The 19,783-nt window shown below is 39.3% G+C and overlaps 1 protein-coding gene across 1 annotated transcript in view; it reads right to left on the reverse strand.

Moving 5' to 3' along the window:
- Window positions 1-19,783, reverse strand: part of PIK3C2G (phosphatidylinositol-4-phosphate 3-kinase catalytic subunit type 2 gamma) — a 212,448-nt gene that overhangs the window by 137,260 nt on the left and 55,405 nt on the right. Inside the window, 4 exon segments of the mRNA XM_086610772.1 lie at window positions 581-711; window positions 2,480-2,594; window positions 11,697-11,828; window positions 17,525-17,647. Coding sequence (XP_086466898.1) covers window positions 581-711; window positions 2,480-2,594; window positions 11,697-11,828; window positions 17,525-17,647 — 501 coding nt within the window.

Here is a 19,783-nt window from a genome sequence, read left to right on the forward strand (position 1 = left end):
GATTTTATACAGAAAATAATCCCAATTGATAGTATAACATACATCCATTTGAGTGTACTAATCTGCCTCAGTGTGTATATTTGTCTTTATCCACCTTCTGCGAAACCTAAACTTTCCATACTTTTTTCCTTGCTTACAATTTGGCACAGATTGTTTTAATAATCATATACCATTTAACTACTATATCTGAAGTCTGAGTGTGTTATTACTAAAGAAGGCTGACTCTCATACTACCTAAAGGTTTTCTTGCTAATACTGATACAGACTTACTGCATTACCTGAAAAATCTTATGTTTTGGATCAAAAATTATTTTCTTCTTCAAAGACAGGAAAAAATATAGTAATAGAAAGGGAAAACTAATCCTTTTCTAAACTGGTAAAATACATTGTCGCCTCCAGGGGCTTATTTAGGCTTTGCTGTTATCTATCCTCTCATTTAGAGGTGTTACTTCTCAAATCAATCAAGCTAGGCTCCTTCAGAGGAAAATTTTGTTCTTAAAGAATTAGATACATTCAGTTGTGATCGACAGGATAAGTATAGCGAGCCAAGAATCGGCAGGGCTAGCTGGGTACGACTTACAGCAAGAGCGAACGTGTCTGCGAAAGTCTTGCAATATGCTTCAGGCAGTCTTTGGTTGGCTCTTCAAGATTACCTCTTCTTTCTTCAGGTTCAAGTTTAATGAACTTCAAATTAGTTTCTGGAAAGTCAATCTTTATTTAAAAAAAAAAAAGAAAAGAAAAAAAAAGACAGAAGTCCTTTTAGCAATATGTATTCTCAGATACAACTGTTAATAAATTTTATCTTGTATTTGTACAGGAAGCATATAAATTATGAGAGAAAAAAGGGATAATTCTTTGAGGATGTTCACTGCATGTAATATATTACTTAAATACGTTGGTGATAAACTCAGCCTGTGAAAATCAGTGGGAGCTTTGTCACCGCCTTTCCTGGGAGAATTTCACTCACTGTATTTCTATTTTATTAGAACTGTGTGAACTCAAGGCTGAAGTAATTTTTTCTTTTTTTTCCTCCTTTCCTGGTTTTTAATGAGATGGGTCTTAAGTGGAAATCTTCCATTAATGTAGATTATTTTTGTTATGATTTTTTTTCTTAAAAAGTAGGAATAATTCTGATGTGCAGTTTGCTAGTGTAAGTAAGTGATGAAAATAAATTCTTGATTTCAATTCTGGATGTTCAATTTCATATCTATTGTACAGCACCTATCAATTTTTCATTTTTTACACTTATGTAAGGGTGTTAGAAATTTAGGGTAATGCTTTTAAAATACAGAGAAAGAAAACATTTAAATAAAATTGAAAAGCTTGAGGTGCTTGATAATCTGGATACACACTTATCTGAAAATTCAGCTTGTTCTTCAAAATTCAGCTCAATTTGCACATCTCATTTTGATTTATTAATGCACACAATAATCTCTTATCTATATTTATAGACATATATGTATTTGACATGCATCAGTCTTCAAAAGGTTAACAAAAAAGTTATTCCCTGCAAAATGTGTCATGTCAGTCACATCAGAAAAAGCTATCTTTATGACATTTCCAGCTTGTTCACAAATTGTGATACTGTCACATGTATGGGAATAACTGAAAATGAGAGGAGGAAATGAGAGATCCTCCTATCTCGTTTCTTGCAGCAGAGATTAGAAATTAATAGCCATTTACTCTCTCAACTTCCCTTTATTATTAATGAGAGCACTATTTTAAGAAGTCATCTTTGACTGAACTCCTCAGACTAGAAAACCTCCATTTGCTTGTCTATTAAAAATAGGACATTTTTAGATCAGCCTCATTTATCTGCATTATCTGCTTTTACATGTCATTTGCTAATAGTTGTTAAGATTTTTTATATAGAAAACAATTGGTTTTGCCCTTGAAGTATCCAGCTGCTAATTTAACCTGGAAAGGTGACAGAACTACCATGCAGACCTAATGCATTGCCAATACCAGGAGCACCATTCTGCCCAGAATGAGTAGGTGCTCAGCATGCAGCCATCGAGGGAGAGCTATACTGATGCCTATTGACAATTTGCTTGTAGCCACTTCTCTTACAAATCATTTATGCTTCTCAGTCTAATTGCAAGCCGCATGCTACATTTATAAAGGCAGGCAATTCAATAGCACACAGAACAAAAATTCAGATTTGAAAAGGCAGCTGTAAGTCAGGTGCCAAGTTATTAATTTGTGCCAAAAGTATTTTTGGAACCAAAATCATAACAACACAAATTACCCTACAAAAACCTTCTCTAGCCCTCAGAGGTGGTATTTGATATGGAAAGTATCATACATATCTGCCACTGTGCAGAATTATATGCTTTCATCTATTAAGATGAACCTTCTCCCTTTGAGCAGCTATAATGGAAATAGGACTTTTAATTTGTGTGTTCTTCATGAGTTGTGGGAACAATCCTTTTTCTTGTACTTTGTTAGAAAACAACTCTTTGCTTTCTTGCTTTTTTACCTGCAATGTTATGGAGGTTGGTGTATCAGTACTGCAGATGCCTGGAGTAATCATCGTTGTTTTAAGTGTGCTGCACAACATCATGCTGAGCAGCACAGTTCCGTGAATGAGCCGCCTGCAATACACACAGACAGAAACACTGCATCGGTGCCCGAGACAAGGTGAACAGGGTTTACTGAAATCACATCAAAGAGCACGGAACTGGATAGCTTAAAAGACAAGCAAAAGGAGAACAAACTTTTTATCGTTATGTGGCCAGTACAAATCTGAGGGCAAATACGTTAGAGATGGTGAAGTGTTAACACACTACGTAAGGTGGAGGGCAGTATACATTTATTCCACAAAAAGAAGAAATTCACGCAACATATTGCAACCATGAAGGACCCTTGCTGATTTTATGTGTAAACAGCAGGGAAGCACGACTATGCAATCATAGAATGGTTTGAGTTGGAAGGGGCTTCAAAGATCACCTAGTTCCAACCCCCCTGCCATGGGCAGGGACACCCTCCACTACACCAGGTTGCTCAAAGCCTCAGTGATAGCAGAGTCTCCAAAGAGCTGAAAGGAGTTTGAGTGGGACAGTTTGTATCACACGTGCTGTGTATGGTTTTTGGACAGATAAAGATTATGGTCTGAAGTACCAGTTTGAGCACTACATGTATAAGAAAGTCCTATCAGAAACAGGCATGCATGTGGTCTGCATATAAAAAAAAAAAAAAACCAGCATGATTTGGCAGGTCAACACAATTCAGTCTAGAGAACTTGAATAAAATCAGAAAGTTCAGGTGTAAATTCTAATCGTAACCAGTGCACTCAAATTAAGAATGCAGTATCTGAATAAAGGAAGATATAGAACACTGGGCTTACCCTTTAATTTGTCCACATCTTAATGGTTAGTGAGGTCAGAAATTTTATTATGTTCAACATCTCTTCTTTTACTGACAAATAATTTTTATAACAATTGTTCCAAGCACTGCTTACTCAAAACAACTGAGAGCTAAATTCTCTTCTGCTCATTGCAACAGAGACAGTCAGCCAGGCAGGTGAGTTTTGAGTGCACAACTTTTACTTGAGATGAAGATGTTAGAGGTATAAGAGAACCCAGATGGACTTTTTGATCCCACCATGAGTTTGCAACATTGATGTAAGAAAGTACCTTTTGAAATGCAAATTGAAATAAATTGTTGCTAAGTCATCTGAAGAAGAAATAAGAAACTCCTGCAAAGTCGTCTTTGTAGTCAATGCTACTACTACCTAATTCAGGGCTAATTTTTCTTTTTCACTTCTCAAGCTGCTCATGATTTTAGTGAAAACGTTTTATTTTATGGTGAGAACACATCTCAGGAGGATTAAATACAAAACCATTTTCTGAAGTTTCTTTTGCAGCTAGCTGTAAGTGCATTTGCAGGGGAATGTAGGCAGAAAAAGAAGCTGTGATGTGAAAAAGAGGGAACTTGGGGGAAAGAAGTTGTGGGATGTGAAGTTCACATTCAAATCAGTGGCCTAAATGTGGAAGCAGTGATCAGTGGTGGTTCAAAGTTGTTTTTCTGTGATGTACACTCAGATGACCTTTAATAAATGAGTTGCATCTCTTCAACCCCTCCTTTGTTGACAGGGGTTTACATCATAATTTGAACTAATTGGCACTTTCGTTAGAATGGAGAGGGGTGGCTGAAAACTGAATGGACATGAAGACTAAATTATCCTTGTGAGCTCTCGTTACTGCTAATCTCTTTCATATTGTGCTCTAAAACTATAGGGGGCTTTAAAAATAATCCATACAGTGGGTATTTTTCCTGGGAAACCTGTATAGACAAATGCAAGAAGTAGCACAGGCCTCAGAGGCACCATAGATAAGTTTAATTGAGACATTTCCTGAGCTCATTATTTTAACTCGTTTGCATCCAGTACAGATGTGGCTAAAGACTGTCCAGGAGGATAAGGAAAAATTAGCCAGTGGGCTTCTCGGAGTCCTCAGCTGGAGAAACAGCAAGTAAAGCAATGTATCTTTGCTGGACTGAGAAGACTTCATCTATTAAAGCAGATGACAGGACCGTGAGGAAAATCAAAGACATGAAATCACTTTGATAGCATGGAGATGATATCTCTTCAGAAAAAATTGATTTGTTTTGAAAACTAGACACATATTGTGCCTTGTATATCATAGAATCATAGAATGGTTAGGGTTGGAAGGGACCTCAAAGATCGTCTAGTTCCAACCCCCCTGCCATGAACAGGGACACCCTCCACTACATGAGGTTGCCCAAAGCCTCATCCAACCTGGCCTTGAACACCTCCAGGGATGGGGCATCTACAACTTCTCTGGGCAACCTGTTCCAGTGCCTCACCACCCTCAGAGTGAAAAATTTCTTCCTTATATCTAAACTAAATCTCCCCTTTCAGTGTAAAGCCATTGCCTCTTGTCCTATCACTACACACCCTTGTAAAAAGTCCCTCTCCAGCTTTCCTGTAGGCCCCCTTTAGGTACTGGAAGGCTGCAATAAGATCACCCTGGAGGCTTCTCTTCTCCAGGCTGAACAGCCCCAACTCTTTCAACCTGTCTTCATAGAAGAGGTGCTCCAGCCCTCTGATCATCTTTGTGGCCCTCCTCTGGACTCGTTCCAGCAGCTCCATGTCCTTCTTGTGTTGGGGACTCCAGAGCTGAACACAGTATTCCAGGTGGGGTCTCACGAGAGCTGAGTAGAGGGACAGAATCACTTCCCTTGACCTACTGGCCACGCTCCTTTTTATGCAGCCCAGGATACGGTTGGCTTTCTGGGCTGCCAGCGCACATTGCCGGCTCATGTTGAGCTTCTCATCCACCAGCACTCTCAAGTCCTTTTCCTCAGGGCTGCTCTCAACCCATTCTCTGCCCAGCCTGTACACATGCTTGGGATTGCCCCGACCCAAGTGCACGACCTTGCACTTGGCCTTGTTGAACTTCATGAGGTTCTCGCATGCCCACCTCTCCAGCCTGTCAAGGTCCCTCTGAATGGCATCCCTTCCCTCCAGTGTGTCCACCACACCACTCAACTTGGTGTTATCTGCAAACTTGCTGAGGGCGCACTCGATCCTACTGCCATGTCACCAACAAAGATGTTAAATAGCACTGGTCCCAGTACTGACCCCTGAGAAACACCACTCATCACGGGCCTCCACTTGGACATTGAACCGTTGACCACAACTCTTTGAGAGCGACCATCCAGACAATTCCTTATCCACCGAGTGGTCCATCCATCAAAACCATGTCTTTCCAGTTTAGAGACAAGGATGTCATGTGAGACAGTATCAAATGCTTTGGATAAGTCCAGGTAGACGATGTCAGTTGCTCTTCCCCTATCCATCAATGTTGTAACCTCATCATAGAAGGCCACCAAATTAGTCAGGCAGGATTTGCCCTTAGTGAAGCCATGTTGGCTCTCACCAATCACCTCCTTATTTTCCATGTGCCTTAGCACAGTCGCCAGGAGGATCTGCTCCATGATCTTTCCAGGCATGGAGGTGAGACTGACTGGCCTGTAGTTCCATGGGTCTTCCTTTTTTCCCCTTTTTAAAGATGGGGGCTATGTTTCCCCTTTTCCAGTCAGTGGGAACTTCACCAGACTGCCATGACTTTTGAAATATGATAGATAGTGGTTTAGCACCTTCATCTGCCAGTTCCCTCAGGACCCGCGGATGCACCTCATCAGGTCCCATGGACTTGTCCACCTTCAGGTTCTTTAGATGGTCTCGAACCTGGTCTTCTCCTACAGTGGGCGGTTCTTCATTCTCCCAGTCCCTGCCTTTGCCTTCTGTGACTTGGGCTGTGCAGCTAGAGCTCTTGCCAGGGAAGACTGAGGCAAAGAAGTCATTGAGAACCTCAGCCTTCTCCATATCCCGGGCAGCCAGGTCCCCCATTTCCTTCTGGAGAGGGCTTATAGAGTAGTCTAATTTACACACAAGTGAGCAATTTATGATCTTCCATCATTAAGTCACTCTTTGAACTGCACAGAAGCATTGATCACTGTGAAATCCAGTGTATGATTTCGAGGCACAGCTTTCCCTAGCAATCCTTGAGGCACTGTATGCACTGCACAGCTGACATTCTTCAGGACAAAGTCTGTTTCTGGACGTGCAAATGGAACAATAACAGGGGTCATGCAGGTGAATGAAACAGTAAAAAGATGCATCATTATTTTTAGAAAAAGGAAATGAAGCAGGAGAGCATGCAGGATCCATTCAGAAAAGGAAGGAGCTAGCATCGCGAGCAGGATAACCATAACCTTTACTGAACGGAGAGATTCCTCTCTCTGCTATCTGGTTCTGCTGATGAGCTCCGGCAGGTCACTCCCAGTTCTGCCTGCCAGTTTTCCCATCTGTCAGGTGAGGGCAGCGATACTGACCATTGTAAAGACTGTATAACGATCACAGCCATAGACAATGGCTTCTCTGTAGCGACTTCAGCATCAAGCACCTCAGAAGGTGAATCAACAAGTGCTGCTCTGCACCTACTGCTGTTTAATTATCTATATGCTCACGCAAAACCAGGGCAGTTGGAAACCCCGGAATGACACAGATTCCCAGCTCCTGTTTATTAAAAGAAATAAAATAAATTTCTTGTCTTATTACAGCAGGGGAGGGAGGACACTGCTATTTGAGGAGAGCTCAAGTTACCCTAACTTAACAAAATCAACTTTGTGTCCTGAAGTCACATGGGAGACTTCCCTCATCACACTCAGCAGGAAGAAATTCTTTTTGCTTGCTCTGTCTGATTTGGAAATACCAGTTCAAAATAAATTGTGTTGTTAGAATTGGTGAAGTCAGAGCAATGGGCACTGTGGGGGATATTACAACTCCCAAATTACCCCAAATGATGAATTTCTGATTTGTTAATTAGCTCTGGATCACTAAACCATTCAGCCCAAGAGACAAACATGTTTTTCTGATGTGAAGAAATGGAAAGTTGGCACACAGGCTTGCAAACACTTTTTGAGCTGCCTCTTGTGTCTAATAAGACTTCTTGATACAGATGCACCATGAAGGGCCTTATTGGTATTGATTTAGAGCCGCTATCTAAAGCCAACTACCTGCTAAGGTTGGGAAATGTGGATGTGGAGGCTCACTTACTGGACAAGTTGGCAGCTACGATCATTATTACCATGTTCATTCCCAAATGTATAAAACATTAGAATAAAGATACTGTTTAGACTGGATATATCAGGAAATGAGGACAAAATACAGTGTAAAAATAACATAATTATCCCCAAATCTGACCTTATAAGTCTCAGAAATTCAGAGATGAGTTTAGATTTTAAGGAGATTGTGATAGTTTGATGTGTGGGGGGGTGTTCTGGTGGCAGGGGAGGGGATTTGCTCCCTGTGCCACCAGATCTGAGTCCCATCCCCCCCGGGGGAGGTTGAGCCAAATCGGTGCCTCTGCGAATTGCCCTATTTAAGTTGAGACAAAGGGGCGGGAAAGGGCTTTTTGCTCAGGAGCGAGGAGAGAGCAGGAGGGCGCTGCCCTCGCTCCCGGCTCCCGGCCGAGCGGCCGCTCGGGCCCGGGCCGGCGCCATGTGCTCAAGATGGCGCCGGGGGAGCCGCATGGGGGACTCGGTAAGCGCCCCACTCCCGGGGTGCCCGCCGGGCCGAGCTTCCCCAGAGAGGATTAATATCTAAGAGAAAACAACCACAACGACCGGGTCAGTCAAGATGGAGCAGGAGGAGGTGTACTGGAGCTGAGGCTTCCCTTGCAAATCGGTGTGAGATGGCAGGCGGCCCCCCTGCAGCCAGGGTGTACTCGGCGGAGCAGAGACCCACTCGTGGCCCGTGGAGAAACCCACGTCGGGAAGGAGATGCCTGAGCCCAGGAGAGGTCGTGGAGCAGGGGATGCGCGACCAGGTACTGTTGATAATGGGGCATGGAAATGCACGACGAGGTCGTGGAGGCATCTGGAGACCGTGGGACGACCCACGCCGACGCGAGTGGCAGCAGCTCCCTAAGAGGCCGAGACTGGTAAAGCCCAAACTGGTGCGATCCATGGGGAGGATTGCAATCCTGCGGGCAGGACTTACTTTGGAAAAGTTTGGGGACTTTTTCTTTGTGAGTAGGGGATCCACCGAAGCAAGGGAAAAATGGTGTAAAGACTCTTCCTCCTTTAAGAAAGGAGCGGCAGTGAACAACATGGATGAACTGACCTGCACTCCCCCATTCCCTGTCTCCCTGCGCCGCTGGGGGGAAGGCAGAGCCAGGAACGAAAGGAAAATAGGGGGTGGGGAGGTGTTGTTTTAAGATCGGGCCTTGTTTTCTCTTTCTCCTCTCAAGTAACCGGTTTCGTTCCCTTTTGTCCTTTGTTTAGTAACTGTTAATAAATTGTTTTGTTTTATTAAGAAAGCCTGAGTCATGTTTTGCCCGAGACCATGTTTGGTGGGTGCTCCCTTTTTCGGTTCTGGTCTCGACCCTCAGTCCAAAAAAAAAAAAAACCACGACAGAGATCCAAAGCTGCTAAGCTATAAACCCCCTACAACTTACGGCCCAAGCACTCTCAACTCTATATTGGAATGATACTACGAAATAAGTGCTTTATTATAATTACAAATACTAAAGCATTCTAGATAATTCAAATTAGAGATACGATTTTCAACTGCAAAGTAATGCCAAATGTCCTACAGACACATATAAGAACCACATCTTCCATCCCCACAGTTTCTAGTTTAAATAACTTCCAGAAATTTGAAGCAAATACCAAATACAGCAAATACAAAATTATCAGATTATTTCAGACTGTTAAAACAAATTTGCAGTTATGTTCCTGATTTTTTCTTAATTTTTGCTCCAAAACAGAAAGTTAAAAAATAAGTGTACAAGCAATAATTTGAAGGTGAAAAAATACATTTAGGCAAAGATTGAGAAAATTTTCAGGAAGTCAGTTTTGTAAAGAGTGATACTATTTGTACAGAAACATGCAAAGTTGATAAGCAGTAGTCCCAACACACTCTTTTGATAAAGAGTAAAGTGACTGCCCTGTATATCCATCAGCTACTCATGTTCTAAATCTGCAAGACAACTGTCAGAATAGTGAGAGATATTACTAGAAGGACCTGGGGGTGTTGGTTGACTATCGGCTTGATGTGAGCCAGCAGTGTGCCCAGGTGGCCAAAAAGGCCAATGGGATACTGGCGTGTATCAAGAATAGTGTGACCAGCAGGAGCAGGGAAGTGATCCTGCCCCTGTACTCGGCACTGGTGAGGCCGCACCTGGAATATTGTGTCCAGTTTTGGGCCCCTCGCTTTAAGAGAGATATTGAGCTCCTGGAGCGAGTCCAAAGAAGGGCAACTAAACTGGTCAAGGGGCTGGAAAATAAAACTTATGAGGAGCGGCTGAGGGAGTTGGGGCTGTTTAGCCTGGAGAAGAGGAGGCTGAGGGGAGACCTGATTACGGCCTATAAATACTTGAGAAAAGATGGTGGGGAGGTAGGGGAAGGGCTCTTTACATTAGTGATGGGTGATAGGACAAGAGGAAATGGGCATAAGCTTAGTCAGGGGAGATTCAGGTTGGATGTTAGGAAGTATTTCTTCTCTGAAAGGGTTGTCAGCCACTGGAATAAGCTGCCCAGGGAGGTGGTTGAGTCCCCATCCCTGGATGTGTTTAAGAACAGGGTGGATGAGCTACTTGAGGATATGGTTTAATGGGGATTAGGGATGGTTGGACTCGATGATCTCTAAGGTCTTTTCCAACCTAGAAATCTATGAAATCTATGAAATTCAGGAAATTGAAATCAAAAATCATTCCTTTGGGACTTGAATGCTGAAAAATAAGAAAACCTCACAGGTCCTCAAGAACAGGAAGGAATCTCACGTATCTCATTTACCTTCAAAGGTGCCCAAGTGTTTCCTAATTAACTTATCATGTCCAATGCTCTGCTTCTGCATGTACTCAGCACATATTAGTTTGCTGGGGATGAGGACACCTGAACACTTCATCTCAAATTAGATTCTCAGCCAAGATATTCCCTCTATCTATTTCACCCTAAGCACTAGGATGGTAGATATACTCAAAATAAACATAATACATATGCTTTTTCTAAGAAGACACACACAATGGAAGAGTGAGTGATGTGCTCTTCTTCAGACTAACTTGATGAAAGAAAAGTCATTGAATAAAATGCCCAAGCAATCCTTGGAGCAGAGATTTGATTCATGTTTCTTTCTTCCCTTCAAGCTAAGTGCTCTAATCACTAAGTCACAGAAGAAAACTCTCTTTTTCTGAACAGAGGAATCTTGAATTATCTTCTGAAAAGATGGGAAAAGCCTCTAGCCATTCCAACCTATTTTCTAGTGTTTTAAGCCTCTCAGTTTAAAATTTCAATGGAACCCAAGGTCTTTCAAACATAGCAAATTCATACGTGCAATAAGATTTTTTGGTTTAGTTTTGTTTTAAATGGTGATTGCCCCCATATGCAGAAGTAGATGAAGATATCTCAAGATGAGGAAAGAGCAATAGCTTAGAGATGGACGCTAATGCAAAAACTTGTGGAGCTTGAACATATCCATCAATTGCCCAGAGGGCATGCAGAGCTACAGAGTCTAAATAAAAATGAAGTATAATTATAAAGGCTCGATTTACATTCAGATGTTGCAGTGTTACTAAAATACACTCAGGGCACCGCAGAAAATTTACCTTAGATCTCTGTTTATGCATCACTGCTGAGACATTCAAGGCTACAAACATCTTTAAATCACTGTTACACTGTGTGCTGTGCAGAAATAAGAGGTTAAAAAAGAGGAGAAAGCTTCTAAGGTGGTGTGTAGAGCAAAAGGTGCTCGTTGTGGTCATCACTAACTGCCCCACTCTGAGCAGAATGAAGGGGTGTGAGAACAGAATGCACACTGAAAAAAAATCAAAAAACAACCGTTGTGAACAAGAGGCTACTTTGAGAAGGATTTTGAAAGCTACAGGAAAGCATACAGCAAGGTCTTTCCACAGGCCTAAGGAACTTTATTGTGAGTGTTAAACAGTTACATAAGCCAAGTTCAAAACCAATGTATTGGAAAGAAAGAAAAGCTTATGGATGGGGCTCTTACTGGCACATCAAGAGCAGTTTACTGGAAGTGACTGTCTCAGTCTTATTACAGCAAGGTCCTGAAATTACTATTTCTGTCATCTTATATTTCTCCCAAGTTGAGTGCAACACTACTCAAGAATGTTCTTTTCTTAAGCTGTCATACAAAACTGAACTTACTCTTTTGGATACAATGGGGAGCATGTCCAAGCAAGCACTTCCGTATTTTTAGAGCCACTGTTTACTCCAAGTAGTTTTATTGTCAGCATAGTTTCCCTCGGAAGAGCCTTTATTTGTAGAGGAAAGGTGATTCTAAAAGAAAATCAGAAAAGAGAAAAATGAAAGTTAAAAAAAACCCACAAGTGAGTTATTTTTTACATTTTCTAGATGCCGGCCAAAACCAGCACACACATATATCAAGACATATGTTAAGTGAGTTGCATTCTGAAGGAAAATGCAACTGACAGATCTCTTCAACACACTGATGAGTATTACCAACCATTAAGTTGGGTCACAGTACCTAAGAAGAGGCATATAAAAAACTTATTCACTTTGGTGGTAACCCCCATAGCTGACAAAGGCAGGAAAAGCTTAGTTAAACTTTTGCTTTAGAATTACTTTATCAATGAAGGGTTACTTCAGAATAAGCATCCCCTGAGAGTGAATTGTAAACTGTTATTTGCTGTCTTGTGTCTTCAGAGGAAAACATTACTTAAGAAACTAAGAGTTGTCTTGTGTCTTCAGAGGAAAACATTACTTAAGAAACTAAGAGTTGCTTGTGACTATGATAATCATTCCCCTGTTCAGATGTGCTTTGGCACTGTGGTATTTCCCAGCCACAATTTAGAGGCGCGTTTTTCCTTCACAGCAATCATCGAGTCACATTTTTATTGAGAAATTTCAGATCTATCAATATCCATCTCAGCTTTGTATTGACCATTAGGAAACTTGGTTGGTCATTCAATTTGTTTATATAGAGAACATGAATTGACTTAAAATCATAACTTAGAACAATTCTAATAAATAAGATACTTTCATGTTGTATGGAAAAATCATGTGTGTGACTAACCAGACATGCAAGCTTATATTTTCTTCTTCCTGAAGAGAAGGTTTACGGTAGACGGTGCATTTATAGCTTTTCCATTTATATTCAGTGCAAACTTAAATTTCTCAAGTGGAAAGTGAAATTAATTACATTTTACTGTATAAACAAAATCCTTATAAGGAGATAAAGGCTAAAAGAATTACTCCACATTGACAACATAAGCATTAAGAAAACAAAAGATCTGCATAAACTTGAGATTAGGAAAACAAACTAGAAGATAAATTTAACTAATATAGATTCCATTTGATTTTCAGATATTTGAACTAGCCCGGCAGAACAATGCAACTCTCAGCATTTTTAAATAGGCATAGTCAAACTTAAGCAGTAAGCAAATGTAGAAATCAGTGTTTAAAAAGTACAGTACCCTGCAAAACATAAGGATTATGGGTAGCAGAAATAAGACAAGGTAATAGTATAAGGTAAAATTAGCATAAAATTTTGCTCTTGGTTCCAAATCTGTCAAAATTCTATTGGCTTTGGGAAAGTTCCCTTGGATGAACTGAGGAGCCGCTAAAAGAAAGTAGATGGTTTTTAGCTGAAGTTCTGAAGTACTCCAAATTAACATCAGTGTCAAAATTTCAGATGATCAGTCCTAAACATTTGGAAATTATTCAAATTTGCATACCTCTCTCTTTGAATAACAAAGCAAGACAGTAATTTCCCTCTCTGTCTAATTAACATGAGTAGAATTGAAAAGCAGTTCTCAACTGTCTTCCCATGTGTACCTATTCATAGCTTTAAACTCTGCTTTCCCTGTCTCATGCCCTCTTCCTCACTCAAAATTAATTAGAAAAGTATTGGGAAACTGAACTGGTTTACATGCTATAGATAGTTTGTCTTTTTCACTTACAGGCCAACAACTCTGCCATGTTACATAAAACTGTTCGACAAAGTTACACTCAACATTAAAGCATCGTTAATGTTGTGAAGAGACAAAAATGAAAAATCAAGACATGCATATTCTGATACGGACATTTGTTAACACTCCTTGTAAACCTGGAGCAATGAAAAAACTCACAATAATCTCACTGCAGAACACAAAATCTTGCCAGAGGTTCCGTAGGACACAATATATAGCACCACCAGATATACACCAGCAGGAAAACAACCTGGAAACTTTGATGAGAGTTAGACATCCCAAGAGTTAAAGAATGAGCCAAAGGGGACCAAAATTTCCCTTCCAGTGACATACAATACACAGAGAAGGGGAATATCTATATTGTCTTTAAGAACTTGGATTAATGCTTTTCTGAGCTTACCCAGCTGGTATTATCCTTTCTGACTGCATGAGGTTGAGTCAAATGGATGACTAAGAAGAAGAGGAAATGGAACAGTGGCCAGAAATAAGACACCCTGTGGGTGAACTATTTCAACAGTAGTTGAGAAGAACAAAGAAACTACTTGCTGAGAAGGTGTTATTCACAGATGTTAGATAAAGTTGGTTTCAAAGGCCAAGGGCATAATATCATAAGAGCACTCAATACAGAAGAGCTCTGGGGCAACCCAGGCTTTGCCCTGAGAGAGTATAAACAAAACAGACAAGCCAAGCAAAATATTGAGAAGAGGAAACTCCAATATCAAGAAAGTATCTGAGCTAATGAATGGTAGGATAATGTTAATTCCATATTTCAGGTCTGTAGGTTTAATGTAAGCTACAGAGGATGGAGAAAGAAGAGATGGTGGAATAAATATATTTAAGAGCAACCAGCTAAGACAAAAGAAAGAAAGTAATTAAGAGGTCTTGTTCACTGAAAAATGAAACTGATGAGAAAATAAGGGAGCAACTTTCAGACTTTACACATTATCTGCTAGATAATATCAGCCTGTTTAAACTCTCCACCAAGGTGACAACCACATTTTCAAAGATAACGCACAAGTTCTAAAGCAAAAAGTATACTTTTAAAAAAGGGCAAACAGAAGAAACATTAAATCAGGCAACCTCCTTAGGTATCAAACAATCCTGGCCTTTTCTAAGAACATTCTGGGAAAGACTAAATATAATGAAAGGCTTCAATATGTGGTTAAAGCACCTGAAAACACAAATTAAATACAAGAAAATCAGCAAACAAAGCAAGTCTTGTCTTTGGTAGAAACTCTCTTCCCAGATTCCTGATAATCTACTTTCTATTTTTTTAGCTGTGTTCAAATCAATCCTATTCTAAGATCAGAACTCAATTTAAACTAGCTAGGTTTATCTTTTGGCTTGATCCCTAATTGTATAGAGAACGTTTGGCTTCCTAATGTAATGGAAGCTCTTCCTGGTGACCTTTTACCACGTGCATTTTCAATGGCTGTGATCAAATGAAGATAGCATATGGGTTAGGATGAAAGTAACAGGCAAGAAATTTTACAATAAGGAATCTCCTCTGTAAACTTTTCATGTAAACACATTCTCTTCTGTTTCAGAAAGGTGATGTTACAGCCAAAATATAGCTAAGAGTGAACATAACTTGGTGACAGTTTTGAGTGACCCAGACTTCCTGTGATAGGAAACGGTGCCACTTGATGACAGGGAAAAACAACTGCAGTAACACTTACTTCCTTAAAATACTCTACTTTTTTTTATCAATTCCAGCTTCAATTCTTGCAAAAACTCTTAATGAGTGTTTATATACATGCATTTATTATAGGAAAGCCAAACCATCCTGTTCCTGTGTATGTTTTATATTATACCAGTCAGGTATATAGCACCTTTAGTGACAACATGGCACCACCTCTACTGTTCCTTCTCTCTGGGTATTTCAGAATATTCTGAATATACTGATCATTCTGTCTAGTTTGGTGTTGTTTGTTTATTCCTTCTTACAGAGTTAGCAGCACAAATAGCAGAAAACATGTTTTCTCATTATAGAACTGTGACAAGTATTTCATATTTAAAATACATTAAAAACAACATAAACATTTTCTTCCCCAAGCATATTTTCATACAGAAAAGAACTTCTGGCATCATCATCTTATTTAATATTCTGATACTACACCAAAGTCATACTATGGTAAGCACAACACAGTGAAGTGGTCAGCTCCAGTTTTTATGTGAAAATATTTGATTTTATTAAGTGCTGTGTTACAATTGGAATAAGAACAGAATCTATTGTCACGATCTCGTGTTTTGAAACTTAAATCAGGGCCAATTGGTTTGAGGTGGAAAATGTAGAAATAACTTTGATGGTTGAGGGAAACACTGAAAAGCCTGCCAGACATATAAATTTTGGGGGTTGTACTGGGGAATTTAGTTGAATTGGATTTTGATAATCATTTTTGAAACTCAAGCAACAATAAAAAGTAAAAAGGTGTTCTTGCAAATTAATACTTTTAAGTTTCATACAACTCTACCTCTTGTTTCTGATGTTAAGAGTCTCTTACAAGCATCTATGACCTATGAAAGTATTTAGTCTGCATACTTAAATGCTTCTTTTCCTGAGAAGCTTTGTGATGGAATTGCAGACATTTAATACTGATTTGGTGGAGGGAGGGGTTTAAATAGAAATCCTGAATCTTTAGTCTGATTTCTTTGTATTTTCACAGAAATGAAAGAAGAGCAGAGTTTTCGTTCCAGTTACACCTAAAGAATTTATTTCTATTCTATCTTCTTTTATTTTAGAAAAAAGTTGTGTAAGATGCATTCCAGAAAGTCATCAGGCTCTCTTTAGAATCCAAAAATGCTCGTAAGCAATATAACCCTTTCCCTACACTTCACTTAGATCTGCCCACATATGCCATAAGGCAGTGCTTGATCAAAACTTGGACAAGGTGAAAATTCCTACAGAGGAAACAGGAATGATGCAATTTTTTTAAACATCAGGATAACAGTTAATTTCCAATCGTAGAAAAGATCGAGGGTTCAACACTTAAACTCTATGGAGTCAACTGAGGTGTAAAAGCAGATGTTAGGTCCTAAAAGAACTGATTTGGCACATTAGAAATGCACCTATTTTGTTTCTTCGCCGTAGGGCATACCTGCTAAGCTTCCTATCATCTGTTCAGGACTGTTGTGCAAGAAGGCTGCTCAAAATCTCCATTAAGATAGATGTGTAACAAGTTTGACATAAAAAGGGCTTATAAACTACACTTTGTACTCGATCATAATTTAACAAAGCCCCTTTAAGACGACTTGTAGCCCTTGTTCAACTATAGTACATCAACCTGCTTTCAGATTTACAATACAGTGAAGAGTGATGTAAACTAACGAAAATTTGTAAGACTGTAAATAGAAACACGTCATGCTCAGGAAGCTGGAAGAGAACAATATTACCATCAAAACATAGAAAATTGCCTACTTCTTCTCTCCCATCTATTGCAAGCATGCTTTTTGTCATCCCATTGCCTGAACTAAATATTTTTAAGAGAGCGCCTTGCTTTTCAATGGAGTTATTTTCCTCAAAGCAGGCAGGCAGACAGCAGGCAGTTGGTAGCTTTTACTCCACAATTCCAGTCTCAGACTGCAGATCCTTATAAGAAAAAAAAAAAAACACAAACACAACCACAACAGCCTTGTTTCTTCTAAAACAAAATCTTAAAGAAATGTTACAATTGATTCTCAAGTTGGATTGCATACCTATTAGAGGTAGATCCAAAGGGCAGAAGTCCTCAAAAAGAACAGAAATACAGCCTCTGGTTGGATCTCCTTTTGGTTCCAGTATTTCTCCAGGCAGCCCCCAGTGAATGAAAGCTATTCTTAGACCAGCTTAGTTTAGCTTATTGTCAGACCTGACTTAGCTTAGTCCTATTTCTCTTCCTCTGGCTGTCCCACTCCTTTCTCACTCCCATCTCCCTAAGTTTCTCTGAATTCTGTGGAGTTGAATTTGCTCAGAAGAAGATCCATAACAAAGATGTGGGTCTCTTTTTTTCCAGAAAGGAATATTCAGTGTGTAAAATTGTACGTCAAACACAGACCAAAACTTACTTCTCGTTCCAGTCAGCCAAGAAAAAGAAGGATCTTTTAATTGGCATATTTTTGCAAATCTTCACTTGACATATTGTCTTCCCAGCATAAGTTAGTGAACAGGAAAAAGAGAAAACTTTGTAGCTACAAAGGGGAAAAGAAAAAAAAATAAATTAAATTAATTTTAATGTACCCTGTCCAGCACAGTAAATTTGAGGCCAATCATTCAGAAACTTGTTTAGATTCATATTTACATGCAAACCAAATTAAAATAATGCATTTTGTACTAATGTGGGGTGGTTGTTTATTTTGGGTTGTTTGGTTTTTTAATGTTCAGAGTTCAAGAACAGTACTTAAGACTGGTTTTAGCCACGTTTTTATCATTAAGACTAATTTTGTCTTTTTCATTATTACAGTCAAGGGAAATTGGGATGTAGGTTTTGAAGTGTTACAACTTGCTCATCATACAACCTCTTTCAGCAGTAAATGTATTTATATTTGGTTTTACCAATCTGTAAAAAACAGGTTTAGTACTTAAGGGAATCTACATTCAGTTACCTAACTGACTAGCTTAAGAATCTAATTTGAGTCGGGCTATCTGTTGGTTTCATGTTCTTCTTAGTGAAATCTTACACAAATTTAGTCAAAATAGAGGAATAGTGTATAATCAACTAATATTCTTAATTGGTCTTGTAACTTCCAGATCTTCCTGCCACTCTCAGCTTTAGGCCACATTCTGTACAAAAATGATGAACATGGAAAACAGAGTCAAATCTCAAGAGCAAATTTGAAGGATTTGCAGATCGAAGGTGCCTGGCTTTGCCTATTTACAAGCATGATGGCTGATCTCTTCCAGAATATTACAGTAATTGTTATGATTGTTGTAGCAGATACTTTTTTCCCTTTCTCTCTCTACTTTCTTTTTTTTTTTTCTTTTTTTTTTTTTTTTTTTTTAATTCAAAGAAAAGGATCTGGAATCTGTAGTACCTATGAGGCATCAATGCAGACAAAGGAAAAATTACCTTACAAGACTAGGAAATGCTTCTGCTCTTAAATAGTGCATCTTTCCTCTAGAGTCTAAACATTATGAACAACTGGAGAATAGTGCTGGAAGTAATAGGTTTTAATACAATCAATTGATTAAGCAGTGCTGTTTAAACAGAAGTATCAATACACGATATATAGATATATCTCTGATTCATACACCATATAGAATCCAATCCTTGAAAGATTAATGCTCCAGTCTGACTGAAGTCAGAAAGGTTGTTCAGGGGGCATGTACGTCAACCTGTTTCAGGTATTTGTGGAGCATTTTACCTAGGTAGCCTCCCTGTGAGTTCAAAGGCATTACTTTCGAGTCGTGGCCCAAAGATCACTTTGTATCATTCAGATGTAGACAAGAATCTGATTTTTTGGGGGGCTATAGAAAAAAATGCAGCCAAACATGAAGCTAGAAACATTATGCCACTGGCAGCAAATAAGGCACATCTGCTTGGGATTTAAATGAGATAAAACAGTAAACTGATAAAAGAAACAAGAAGGAATGAAAATTCAGTAAAGAAAGAAATGTAATCAGTTTTGCAACATTATTCTGCAACTTATAATGTCTGTACCTATCTTTTTAATGAAGATCATAAGACTGGAATAAGAAATTGAGAGCATAAACATAACAATTGACAAAAAGCCAGTTCACGTAAGTGGACTCGAGATGGATTTGACAGGACACTAACATGATTCTGTGAAACATAAAACAAACAACTCACTCTCCCTTATCCCACATGATTAAAAGAAAAGCCCTTTATCACAAACTGGTATGTATAAAAAAACCCACAACGTGAGACCGCGAGGGATGTCAAAATTCTAAGATTTATATAACATTTATTACACATATGCAGGAATATATATTAAAACACATACTATGAACAGTAGTAGGATTATAAACTGTGACCTTCAGGAAAGGGAAGAGGAGAGCTGTGACATAGCCAGCATGAATTCATGCAATGTAGAAATAAGAACTGGGAGGATGCATGTGAATAAAGTTAGCAAAACTATTTGAGGAATGTAGGTGTCAGAGCAGCAGTCCATGTTAAGAAGTCCATGCTAGCTATGAATATTGGAAAGACTGGAAAGGGAGATTAAGGAGGAAGAGAGATTCTCGTTTTCACATGCTTGAGCACAGCGTTCGAGTCATCAGTGGCCTTTAGGCCATATGTAATTTCACATTTTTCTGGTGAAATGTAAAATGCAGAGAGGATGGTATAACCATCTGCAAAATCAGGA

The sequence above is a fragment of the Tauraco erythrolophus genome, chromosome 4 (assembly GCF_009769465.1).
Source record: "Tauraco erythrolophus isolate bTauEry1 chromosome 4, bTauEry1.pri, whole genome shotgun sequence".
Lineage (NCBI taxonomy): Eukaryota > Metazoa > Chordata > Aves > Musophagiformes > Musophagidae > Tauraco > Tauraco erythrolophus.